The 13,497-nt window shown below is 31.1% G+C and overlaps 1 protein-coding gene across 16 annotated transcripts in view; it reads left to right on the top strand.

Annotated features, from left to right (window-relative positions):
• EPHA7 (EPH receptor A7) overlaps positions 1-13,497 on the top strand; it is a 185,039-nt gene that overhangs the window by 153,400 nt on the left and 18,142 nt on the right. For 8 of the 16 annotated variants that reach the window (XM_008994783.5, XM_002746832.7, XM_035296354.3 and 5 more), the window contains exons 8-13: positions 4,276-4,384; positions 5,111-5,166; positions 9,535-9,660; positions 10,734-10,919; positions 11,499-11,560; positions 12,943-13,152. In XM_008994783.5, coding sequence (XP_008993031.1) covers positions 4,276-4,384; positions 5,111-5,166; positions 9,535-9,660; positions 10,734-10,919; positions 11,499-11,560; positions 12,943-13,152 — 749 coding nt within the window. Of the gene's footprint in view, positions 1-4,275; positions 4,385-5,110; positions 5,167-8,227; positions 9,661-10,733; positions 10,920-11,498; positions 11,561-12,942; positions 13,153-13,497 lie in introns of all 16 variants that reach the window. The other 8 variants (XR_013534867.1, XR_013534866.1, XR_013534868.1 and 5 more) reach the window with 2 other exon arrangements.

Genomic DNA, 13,497 nt, shown 5'->3' with positions numbered 1-13,497 from the left:
TAGAGTTTAGGAAGATCTTAGAACTTATATTTGTTTTTATTTTTGACACTGTTCATTTTTGTTATGGAATATTCATGCACACTAAATAATATATTTAAAGTATATATAAAATATAAGGGAGATAATTAAATGAATATTCCTATGCCCACCACTCATCTTAAAAATAGAATATAACCAGTACTTTTAAGCCCCTTTATCATTTTATGTTTTATAATGCATCAAGATTATAGTAAAATTGCATGTGTATATAGTGTAAAAGAAGTAAGTACATGTATCTTGGGATACATGTCCCCATTTGCTGTCAGAGTGCAAATTCAGAGCACCCTGAATATGATGCTGGTTGCGCCTCAACAGGGCTGAGGTCTCAGTATGTGTTTCTGTATTTTGGAGTTTTGATTCCTCCTGATGTTACTGCTCAGGCACATGGTTTACCCAGCTGTTACCTATTCTCCTTGCCAATCCAGCATTCCTCCAAAATTCTAATCAAACATGATTTGGAAAATGTTATGTGACTTTGCTCAGTTAAAAAATTTCAACAAATTAGATCAATACAAGTTTGATTATGGAGTTATTTTGACTTTGAAGAAAGAATTGTATAGATCTTTTAAAAGGTGCAGTAAATTTATAAATATCCTTTGCATTAACTAGTGCTAACAGTGTTATTCTTCCACATATTTTGTTACCTTTAAAATAAATCTGTAACTCTCATAGCCACAAATAATAAAATGTATATTGAAATTATTTTGACATATAAATCATTCATATAGAATTGTAGACATAAAGGTATCAATTTAAAAATTTGCTGAATCATTTGATGTCATGAACATATTATTATTTATGATTATTCTTTTTAAATAGATTATGAAAGATTAAGAATCAGAGTATCAAATTTTAGTGTTCCCCAACACATTAAAGCATTTTAAGTTAAGATTTTAACATTTAAACATTTGAGTGGTTAATGTTAAAATGTGCCCTAGAGGTTTTCAACTCAGATCTATATGATGATATCACCTTGTGAATTCAAATGTAATAAGATACTTCAAATTATGTTTTTTTCATATTTTAGTAAATAGTTTAAAGTTCAAATGTCAGTTATCTAAAATTTACCTAACCATTTCTTATTATTTAAAAACACTTTTAGATTTCAAAAGTTTCAAGATGAATTTATGCCTCTTTCTGACTTTGTTTCTAAATTGAGAATATTAGACCAAACTATTATTTAATGAAAGCTGATATTCATAGATACTGTTTTTATTATTTAAAAAAGAAGTAACCAAGACTCAGAGATTAGTTAAAATAGTGGAACCAAAAAGATCACATGAAATGTAAGCTAAGAATGGATTTTCTCATTAGAATTTGGTGATTTTTGCTATCAGTATATTCTCTCCCACTGGAATATAAAGTTGATGAAAGAAGAATCCATATCTTTTTTTCTTACTGTTGTCTTGCCAGTGCCCACTGTGGTTTCAGGCACTGGAAGCATTCAGTAAATTAGCAATAAATGAATACTTCACACTGATCAACAGAGAATGAATTATTGTCAATCCGTGCCAGTAGAGAGATGCCTGGTTTAAAATCTCTGCTCTGCCACGTCCAGTTTGGATGAGCGAGTGACAAAGGTACAAATCTCTGTACCCTAATTTCTAGAATAATACTACTCAACTCACAAAATATCCTGAGGATTAATTAAGTTAATATATACAAATTATCAAAGATAGTCCCTAACATGAAAAGTCTCAAGTTTAAGCTCTTATTAAACACAGCCTTTCTCAAACTTTTCCATACCTGTAGCCCTTTTACTATTAAAAAATATTAAAGATATCAAAAAATATTTTATATTGGTTATAGCAATTGATAGTCACCACTTTAAAAATTAAAGTAGAACCTTTAAAAACACAAGAACACACAAACACATGTTATTAGCTATCAGAGTCGTGATATTATCATGCCATATGCCTTCTGAAAATCTTAACTGAACACTTGTAAGCAAATGAGAGTAAAAAAGGCAAATAACATCTTCATATTATATGAAAATGATTTTGAACTTGCAGACTCTATGAGAAGTTCTTGAGGACTCTCAGGGTTTCCCCGAGTACTCTTTGAGAACCACTGAGTCAGCACAAGATTCTGTGCTAAGAATTAAGCAGGCACAGAAACACATAGTTCATAATCTTTATTGAAAGTTTATTGAAAGAGAGGGGCAGGTACACATATTCTGGCCACACAGTTAAGCATTGGTGGAATGCATGGTCCAATGTTATCACCATGTCAGGGAGCAGTGACTTGCTGTGCCAGAAAGCAGGGCAGAAGGGAAGATGCAGCCTAAAAGAAGTCACTTGAGCACTGTTTGTAAAGAGAAATTTGACCGTCCCTTCCATTGCACATACATTCTAAAATCCCCCTCTATGCAGTATCAAATCTATTTTTAGAGTTTTTAAACCATGGTATTCTGATTATAACTTTAGCAAATTACTTTAAAAATGTATTGTCCATGAAATAGAGGGAAATATTAACCATAATGTCATCTATGGAAATATTAAAGAATGACCCTGACAATATACAAAAATGTCTAAATAAATATTCACAAATTCTGATTCATCATTCACCTGAGTTCATTTTTCTCATTAGGGTTCTGTTTCTGAAGCTAAGGGAAAAACTGGGCCTAAGACAAACAGAGAATTAGGCCCATGGGACACATTGATTAAATGGAAAAAATTTCATAACATATGTGTATAATTTTTTCTTCCTCACGAGTAGAACTACTCTATTATTTTCCTTTCTTAAATTGCGTATACAAAGCAGATTAAAAACAAAAACACAAATTTTTTAAATACTTGAACTCATCTTTTCTCTGTAATAGGGTGTAATTCAGAAATTAGTATTTGAAAGTTGTTTTCTTCTTTCTTTTTTTTTTTTTTAACCTTTTAGAGTTCCCTCAGGGAGCAATTCAGCAGGTGATAAATTAGAGAATGTGTATAATCTTCTTTGTTCAGAAAGTATCTATTAAACCAGAGCTAGTTTTACTGTTTTTCAGTACAGGAGCTAGCTCTTATTAGCATAGGTATAAGAAATTAAGATATAAATTGTCAAAGGGAGATAGACAGATAAACTAGAGAAAGGCCAATCTGAAAAAACTTTATACTTCCTATTGTGGCAAGATATGTTTTGCCTTCCTATGAATTACTACTCTAGCGATCTAGTCCCTTGCCATTAACAAGAAGGAATGGTATTTTCTATCCTGCCTTAAAGATTGCAGCTGTTGATTGTTTCAGAGTAGGCAAATTATATTAGTTTAACATCATATATTATATGATATTTGCAACTGGATCATTTATTGGAATATTCATTTTCATTGTTTCATAGGCATTTGTAAAGTCTGCATTGCTACTAAACATATAAGACTCTGGGAAAAAATGACAATTGTGAATCAACCAGTTTGGAAAACTGGAAGTGATAAATACAAAAATTCCATATAAGAGGGTGTTTAAAAGACATGCAACATGTATTTGTTCTCAAAGAGACTGTCACAGAGGTTGAGCTGAGTTTGCCTTAATGAGCATGGAAGAATCGTTTAGTATTATACAGGAAGTGTCTGCAATTAGATAACAATAGTGTTTTTTAAAGTACTTGCAAAAAGTTTGCTTTTTCTAAAATAGGCTAGCTACTTTGTAGTCTTAAATGATGCAGTGTGTTTACTACATACTTTACGAAAATTAACACAGATAATATGGCTCATCTTTTTCCTGAATTACAGTGGACTATAAATTCATGATGTTTAACTGTGATTACATGATGCTTTCTATTTCAATTGATATGAGAGATAAAGCATTTAATATGTATTAAGGTACTTTTAAAAATACGTGAGGTATGTATTTTGGGTCTGATTTCACATACCAGAAAAAAAAAAAAGACACAAAGGGACCACAATCAAATGCCTTGCTGAGGAAAGATAGGGATTTAATAGCACTTTTAGGTCAGATGTGTCTATCTCTTGATTTTTAACTAAGCTTTCAATACTAAGTAGGAATGTAGTCAATCAATAAGACATTTATTGGTTTCTTTTATAATTGATAAATGGAAAACATGAAAGTATTCTCCTTACCAGTTCTTTAAAAATGCAGAAATAAACATTTATTTACATGTACATTGTTAGAATATAATGCATTTATTTAAAATTAGAATGAATTAAATAGAAAAGATATCTCTAGTTTTATTTAACCTCTCAAGTGCTTGCATCGTGTCAAGTATTTCTGAGCCTGTTTCCTCTGTTTACAGCTACAGCTGTCTCCAGTGAACAGAATCCTGTCATTATCATTGCTGTGGTTGCTGTGGCTGGGACCATCATTTTGGTGTTCATGGTCTTTGGCTTCATCATTGGGAGAAGGTAGAACACCAAGTTGTTCTAATCTCTAACATAAAATGTATTGCTTTTTGAGAATTATGTCAGCCTATTACTTAGTGTAATAGAATTTTAAATAGTAAAAGCAAAAGCAAACATTCTTTGATATAAAACATTAAAGGTCAATAACGTGTCATTCTTTCAAGATCAAAATGGAATATGAGTTTGTTTACTGCCTTTAGTTTAAGGGAAATGAGTATTATAATTTTTATTGGGTGAATTTTTATTGCTTTTCAGAGTTAAGTTTTCATAGTAATTGTAGAATACACCATAGTAAATGTAGAATATACCTGTAGAATTTACTCTTTCAGTTACTAAAATACATGTTTGTGGAAAACATTTAAAATCTGTTTTTTTCCAAAAAGAAATATAAGTAAACATTCACTTGTGAATATTTGTGACTCATGAATATTTTCGTGAATTGAACCTTGTGAAATCAAATCATAAGTTGAATTTGTGTATTTAATCTAAATTTATTTTTAATGTTCCTTTTGCATTTGCATTGCATCACAAAAAGTCTTTGCTTTCTGTGCATTTTGTAATCATGTGAATTACTGTGTTGTTACTAAATGGATTCATAACTATGAACAGTAAATTTTTATATTTAATTTACAACTCTAGTAAGTTGCTAAGTAACTTGGGTACATTGTACTGAATTTTAAATATATAAAGTAAGATCACTGAGATTGTCACAAATTTGCTTTCCTACAGGCACTGTGGTTATAGCAAAGCTGACCAAGAAGGGGATGAAGAGCTTTACTTTCACTGTAAGTGTTTGGCTTTTCTTTATTATGATGTACCCCTATTAATAGAAAAATATGGTTATTAGCATTGGCATTAACAAAGTCCTCATGCGTCATGCTTGAAATTATACCATGAGTTCAGAATGTTGCGTTAAAGCATTTGAATAAGATGTTTAGAATTAAGTTCATGTGATGTGAATTTGAAAAAATAAAATATATTCAGAAATGTCATATAACTGCAGGATATTCTGCTGCTTTTACATCACAATGTTTCCTTTTGCAAACTTTGCCCAAATGTTTCTTACCATCCTAATAATATTACGTTAAATATTGCAGGTGCCCATTCTCTAGCTAAGGAATGTCCTTTCAAGTTACAAGGATAGGCTCTTTTTTTAATCCAATGAGTGATGCTACTATGAAGGGCTAAATTAAGGAGGCACTTTCTCTTCAGCTATTATAAACTACCTATCCCTGATAGATGTTTCACAGGACATAAATAGTATAATAATAAGATTCAAACCTCTGTTATTTTCCATGGATTTGAGTTAGCTTATTCTTAAAAATTCATTTTAGAAATTATATTTAGAAGAAAGCTTAGGGAACCAAAGAAAGTAGTTGTCTATATGCATTAATCTTATTCTTGTTGCAATGAGGATGGCATGTGAAAATAAAAGCACTGAGAGTAAATGTGATTACTTTATGTACGCAAAACCAAAACCTAACAACCAAATGACTTCAGTTCTGATAATTAATGATGTTCTGACCCAAATCCATTTTCCCGTGTTCATCCTTGAGAATATTAAAAACCAAGTTTATTGTTATTCTGTAGTACCTGTAATCTTTAGCAAATGTTCTCATGTGTAGATAAATTTCCCATGACATAAGACATAAGAATTGTATCTTCTATTGTGTTATTTATTAGATTCTTATGTCAATATCTATGAAGATACTGTCCTGTAGTCATAAGATTATAAAAACCTAAAGTCATAAGATTATGAAAGCATTCATAAAGACTTTCTAATTCATTTTAGAATTTGTGATTCTCAAAAAAAAAAAAAACCTCAAATGACAATGTGTGGTTTAAATGCAAAAATTGTAAAAGCTCTTATTCCTAAATTTTCTTAATGTATTTGTATTTTTGAACCAACCATTTCCTTTCCTTTTCAAAATAGAAGTGGTTTTACATAATACAAATCCAAGTTGAATAAGAAACTCTCTTGAATCTCAATCACTTATGGCAGGAAGAACATGTGGGATAGTACAATTTATTACAAATTAAAGTTAATAGTAGGCCCAGAAGTGGCTTTATTATAAAGTTTAATATTTAAGGGCTCACTTTCACAGGCCATTTTTAGGCCCTGGGAGTGCCATAGCAATTTTGCCTATATGATCATATATTCTTTTCCCTAAAAAAGTATCCCAAACTGTGTATCGGTTAAGCCTCAAAAAACTTAAATATATCCCTGATTACGACTGAAGATGTGTGTTTCTAACCCCACTTGGGATTATTTGATATGCCCCCAGTGTTGGAACTTCCTTTTGCTAATCTGGCATTATTTTTCTGTGACAAGCCTCAGTGAAGAGAGCAGCATAGGTAGTTTATAGCCAGAGGAAATATAGGAAAAAGTGGAGGTTAGCCTTTTTTGTTTCTATTTAATGGCATGTGAGAGTATGTTTAACACTTCCCCAGACAGGAAGGAGTGGATCAAAACTTGAATGTCTAAATTTTATTTCTAGTGTAGAATGCACATGGAAGAGTAACATAAGACTGTAGTTCCTGGAATCCCTGGTCCTGCCCATATGTGAATAATTAATTGGCACAATTATTAAATGTTACCATAATCAGTATGCCACTTTTATTTATTGAGCATATTTGAGATATCTCCAAATGATCACATACAGCAGTTTATTTGTTTTTAATTTGCAGGTTAATATAGAAGTTCAGTTGAAACATGGCTTATCCAAAATTTGCTGTATAGCCTTATGCTTAATTGTCATCACTCAGTTTTAATATTTTTATGCCATTAACTTTTTTCATATTTCACATCCAGTTTGTAATTAGAAAATAGATAATTGCATGCCTTATTTGCTAATATAGACAAGATAAGCTTGCTGTATATGAACAGTTTTCATCTTCAGAGAAAAGTAGCAATGGTGGTTTAAAGATGTTTAACTTTCATGAGAAATGGAAATAATATTTTAAAATACAAAAGCTCATACTCAACTTAGGATAAACCATAATATTTAGATATAATGTCAATATTGTCCTTCTGTTAAAACATTCATTTTAAATGAATAATGAGAAAAGTACACTTAACATATCCTATCCTGGTAAATTCTTAATATTTTGAATCATCATTTTCCAAGGATATCTTTTTTGTCATTTGATTAAAACCAGGTATTTGGTTTGATTTTATGATGACTTAATATAGAAAGTATAATACTATGGTAACCAGCTGTTTACAACTTGGTGTGTTTTTATTCCTCTATTTAGTACATGGACAGTTTTCCCAGGTGCTAAAACACCAGACTGCATTTTCACAGAAACTTGAAAACAACCATTTAACTGGCTTTTAGAGCACCGAATTTAACAGAATGTCCAGTCATTTGTATCAGGTGCTCTTAACTCACCATGTCCCCAAGTGCTACATTGAAAGAATAAACACCATGGAGGAATTTAGTGAAGCAGTTCCAATTTACATTTTGTTTCCTCCTACCATTTCTTCTAACAATGTCTTCAAATCCAAGCTGGGCAGTATTTCATGTTTTTATGCCAAAATAGCTCTGGCCTGTCAAAATGTTTTATGACAGCTTGAATAAAGAACCATCAGAGACCATTTGAGATGCAGAAGGTTACCTCCAATCTAGCTCCCTTATCAAAACAAAATAAAAAATATGAAAGAAAGAAAGAATAAAAAGGGAGAAGATGGCTCATTCTCCATCTGCCTGCCAATCTAGGAGGTTAACCTATTGTTTTCTTCCCTTCTCTCTTTTTCTCTTCCCCCTTTCCCTATACTCCTTCCTCTCTCTTTTCTCCTTCTATCCCCTCTCTCTTTTCTTCTCGTGTTTTTTTTTTCATGTTCAGCTTTAGTAACAAATGAGCATCTGTCAGTTTTATAAACTGCAACAATAATTGTTTAAGACAATCAATTTTGGATAAACAATCAACTACAGCAGAATAAATCAAGATTTTTAAATCCCACTTTCCTTTATACATTCTGCTTCTTTTTGTTATGTGTTTATTTTTTTAAATATAATTTTAATGTGATGACATAAGCACAGTTAGGCTGCAGTGTAATATATAAAGAAATATATTGTTCTCCAAATAGTAAGATTTGATGAAGATTGTTCGGTGGCTTTGTTAAAACAATAAAGTTTTTTTTTGAGGATATAGTGTAATTTTTTATTGCATTAATATAACCAAATATATGCCTATCTATCTTATCTTTGTCTTTTACCAAATGATTAGATTTGGAATACGTTATTGTAATTGAATTTAATTTAAAGTTGACATAGCATTATCTGTTAGCTGCATGCTTCTGGGTGCATTTTAAGAAAATTTTAACTTTTAAGATGATTCTATGTTGTTTGCATTTTGACTACCTTTTGTGAGGCATATTGGCTACCTCTTCAGCAGTTAAGATCTTCCAGAGCCTTATAATTGAAAGTTCGTATAAACGATTCCTCTTTCAAATCGCCGTCATACTTGGTTAACAGATCCCAGGAATATTGTAAATTTTCTAACTTTACTCTGCACTTTGTATATCTGGCCTCTATTGCCCTTGAAGGTGAAGATGAAACTGTCTTTAGAAGATATTTCTTTGATTCTGTGATAGAAGTCCCTCACATCTTGTATTAATTTTATGTATATGTCAAAGGTGGTTGGTCTTTAAAAAAATAAATCAAAAGAATCAGTAAGATGTCTAAATGTTTTTAATATTGCTGTCAGTGTAGTAGGCTACCTGTAAATGAAATGTCTTCTTTTCCCAGTATATTAATTTGATTGATTGACTGACTGGTAGATTTACAAATGTGTTTCCAAGTCCATTACAAACCTCAGTATGGCTTGAACTATGCCATGATAGCAGTGAATTTAATTAAACCTCCCTTCTGATAGGCATGTCAGAAATTTTGGTGAAATGTCTTTTGTCGATTTACTGGAAAAGCAATTCAGTTAGTAACCTATGAGCTGGATCCTATGTTACTTATAGAAGCTTGCAGATAATACCTGTACGTCAGCAGACTGAAGTAGGCTGTTAAAACTGCTGTGAATCAGGTGATGTGGAAGCAAGTTCACTGTTCCAAGGAGCACTCTGCATAATGAAATTCCTGGGCTGACTGCACAATAAGTGCTTTGCTTCATCACAGTCATGCTTTCTTACATCATTACAGTTAAATTTCCAGGCACCAAAACCTACATTGACCCTGAAACCTATGAGGACCCAAATAGAGCTGTCCATCAATTCGCCAAGGAGCTAGATGCCTCCTGTATTAAAATTGAGCGCGTGATTGGTGCAGGTAAGGCTATTGTAGCTTCCTTGTTCAGCTGTTCCATTTAGCCAAGATCGAAAGTCATACATCATAATGACAGGCAAATAATTATCCCTCAAGTATAGTACTTTTGCATTTACCTGAACTGTTGGAAGCAGTGAGGCTGTCCTTGTTTATGAAATCTTATGAAAAAATGTGAAAAACTAGCATGTGGCACAAAAAATATGTATAGTTTTGATTTTCTGTTGGATTTTTAAGATATCGTTCTATTAAAAGCTATTTTGTGATAGTTCTGCCTATAATTTAAGAAATGACTTAGTATTTTTAAAAGATCAAAAATTTCTGGAATTTTGCTGGACATTTACTTGATTTACTGTCTTCTTACAAAACTTTCATTTTTATCTTTTTTCTTGTATTTGTAGGTATTAGCCATTGTACTTTAAATTTATGTAGAAAATTAATGTGTGTAAATTATTTAAAGGAAATATTATTTTCTATTTGTGTTTTTATAATAATTATGCATTTCTGAATCTAATTCCCTTAAATCCAGTAGACATAATGCATATAAATTCCAGATTTAAATCTTTAATAAATATTTTCTTCTCAAACTTAAATGGCATAGCAATATTTAGAATTTGCTAGTGTGTCCTCATGCTTTAGTAGGTAGTCTAGTTTATATATTAATATAATATGTTTAATAATTTTAAATCTATATAATATATAATAGCATAATTCAATTCTAAATGTTGACCCTGAGTGTTGGATAATTCAGCTGAAAAATAGTAGCCTGTTTAACAAACAGTTTAGGAAAGCATGTAAAGGAGTTAAAGGCTTTCTTGAAGGAGTTCTGAATTGTATCTTCAAGTTTTAATTTCATTTATGCCATTATTTTCATAATCAACTTTTTTGTCTAGGAATTAGACTCCCCTATCTATGGGAATGTGTTCAGTGTAACTTACAGGTCTGTGCCAAGTATTTTATGAAAACATTTTAAAATGCTTAAAATAATATACTAATAAAAATAATTCAATACATTTACTTTTAAAAGAAAATTAAAATATTTAGAAACTGAAATATGGCTGCTTGTTCTGTTACTTCAGGAGAATTTGGTGAAGTCTGCAGTGGCCGTTTGAAACTTCCAGGAAAAAGAGATGTTGCAGTAGCCATAAAAACCCTCAAAGTTGGTTACACAGAAAAACAAAGGAGAGACTTTTTATGTGAAGCAAGCATCATGGGGCAGTTTGACCACCCAAATGTTGTCCATTTGGAAGGGGTTGTCACAAGAGGTAGATACTGGTTATATCTTTATTTTATCAACTATACTGATTGTCAGAAATTAGCATTATGTATATAATAAAACAATCAAATTAGGAAATATGTTGCATAATCTAAATGAATGTATTTTCTTGGTATGTAACTAATCAAAAAATTCTTCCTTTATGTTATCACCTCAAGGAAAACAAAAACAGGAAAAAAATGAATGCCAGATTAGAGGTGAAGACTCTGATAGATGGAATGACTGATAAATGATTTTATTTCTCTTCAAGAGCCATGATAATTATGCAATATAGTCTTTACATTTTACATAAAGTGTAATTTTCTTTGAGTTTTACTCACAAAGCAGAAGTCAGAAGAACACATTGACTTTTATTTATATGGTTTAATTTTATGAATCATGACCATATTCCAAGCAGATATATAATGACTTTTTGAGCTTAGCAGCAACACTAAAAACATTAGAAATGCTCAGACTTAACACATTCATTCTTTCAAAAGAGCACTGTGTGTTTTATTGGAACATGAGAAAGGAAATTATCCTAAAGTTCAGGTTATGGCTTCTGAAACTTTTTTTATTTTTATTTTAGGGAAACCAGTCATGATTGTAATAGAATTCATGGAGAATGGAGCCCTAGATGCCTTTCTCAGGGTAAATATCAATGTTATCCACTTATTCTAAATATACTATGCTTGCTACCAATATAATTTTGTGAACTTTTTTTGCAATGTAAATGAGAACATTGTAAAATAGTAAGACGTTAGAAAATTGTCTTCGAAAATCAGATTAATAATCAGAGTTCAAGACTAGATTAAACTAGAATATGTTGAGCATTTAAATGATACAATGTGGTCAAGAAATGTTTTCTGTTAATATTATTGCCTGAAGTATGGAGGATGCCTGAAACCCTTAATTTGAATTTATGGTGTAAAACAACATATATAATTATAAATGAAATATAGAGATACATGGAAAAGACTAAAAGGTATGATAACCATTCTATGTTGACACTATGATCACAATTCTGCTCTGTAGAACCATTTCTATTTTATTGTTAGGTGAACACCAAGCGTTAAATGTACGATTATTAACATTATTATTCAAATTAATGGTATGTGATTTATTGGTAAATGACATAGAAATCCAAAATATATAAACATAGATAATTTATTCTCAGAGGCTTCTTAACTAAGAATATGAACATGTAAACATTTTTCCAAATAGCAAAGAGAAAATAATCTAAAGAAAAAAAGAACATGCAAAGTTATTTAATATGATCTAGAATCGTATAAACAATCATAAGATTTAGAGAAACTTCTATTGCAGCAGCACCATGATATACGTATCAACTAGGAGACTAGCATCAACTCAGACTAGCATCCTTCCTGCAGCATGTTTACATTCAGCTGGAGTAATTTGGAGCTTAAAATGGGTTAGAAATATGCAGTGGGCAGTCTGATTGCAAACGGTTCTCAATCCTATTTGCTAAGTACATCTGTCCTAGAGAATCCTTGTTGTAAGTAATGCTCCTATTGGTAGGAAAACAAAGCCCTACAGTCACTTTCTACATCTTAATTTTTCTTCATTTTGGCTTAAATATGTCCCCCCTTTCTCTTTCTTAGCATTTAGAGGAAAATATACATTATTATATATGTATTTATTTATATAACTTTATATTATTTAGACTTTTTTGGAATATAGGGAAACACTTAGCTGTTGGTATTTTTTTAGATATTCTATTTCCACACTTAAAAATTAGCATATACTTTTGGACTTGTGTAATCTCAAACTGTTATTAATATTTTTAAAAATTAATATAAATAATTACGTGATTACCATAATTCTCTTATTTGGCTATCAGCTAAATGAGCATGTTATGGTTTTTTTCCCCATAGCTATCCATATTATATAAAAAACATTAACAATTCCTGTTATGAAATAGTAAATAACTAGCCTGCAGATATTTTTCATGGTTATTTTTGTCCCTTTTAACGTATGCAGTTAACTGGGCTTTTATTTTTGTCTTCCTGCAGAAACATGATGGGCAATTTACAGTCATTCAGTTAGTAGGAATGCTGAGAGGAATTGCTGCTGGAATGAGATATTTGGCTGATATGGGATATGTTCACAGGGACCTTGCAGCTCGCAATATTCTTGTCAACAGCAATCTCGTTTGTAAAGTGTCAGATTTTGGCCTGTCCCGAGTTATAGAGGATGATCCAGAAGCTGTCTATACAACTACTGTAAGAAAAAGTCATTTACTGCACTTCTTCACATTCTTAAGATTTTTCTACCAGGAAAGCAAGGTCTAATGATGTAAAACTAAACAGAAGAAATGAAGCAGGTTGAGCTAAGCATTTCAAGGTTGCTGGTTTTTTGTTTTATGTTTTTCTGGAAGAATCATTATTTTTACAATATATATAGGCTAAGAAGGAAAGTGATGATAATATGACTATCTTACATTGGGAGAGTCATATAAATAGAATATAGTTACATACAACAACATCTAGTTGCTATCATTCATATTTGTAGAAAACTGTAATCACATTTTAAATATTTATAAGAATATTAATTATGCTAATCTTGAT

This window comes from Callithrix jacchus, chromosome 4 (assembly GCF_049354715.1).
Source record: "Callithrix jacchus isolate 240 chromosome 4, calJac240_pri, whole genome shotgun sequence".
NCBI classification, from domain to species: domain Eukaryota; kingdom Metazoa; phylum Chordata; class Mammalia; order Primates; family Cebidae; genus Callithrix; species Callithrix jacchus.
Note: the sequence above shows the minus strand (reverse complement) of the source record. Positions and strands in the feature narration are given on the sequence as shown.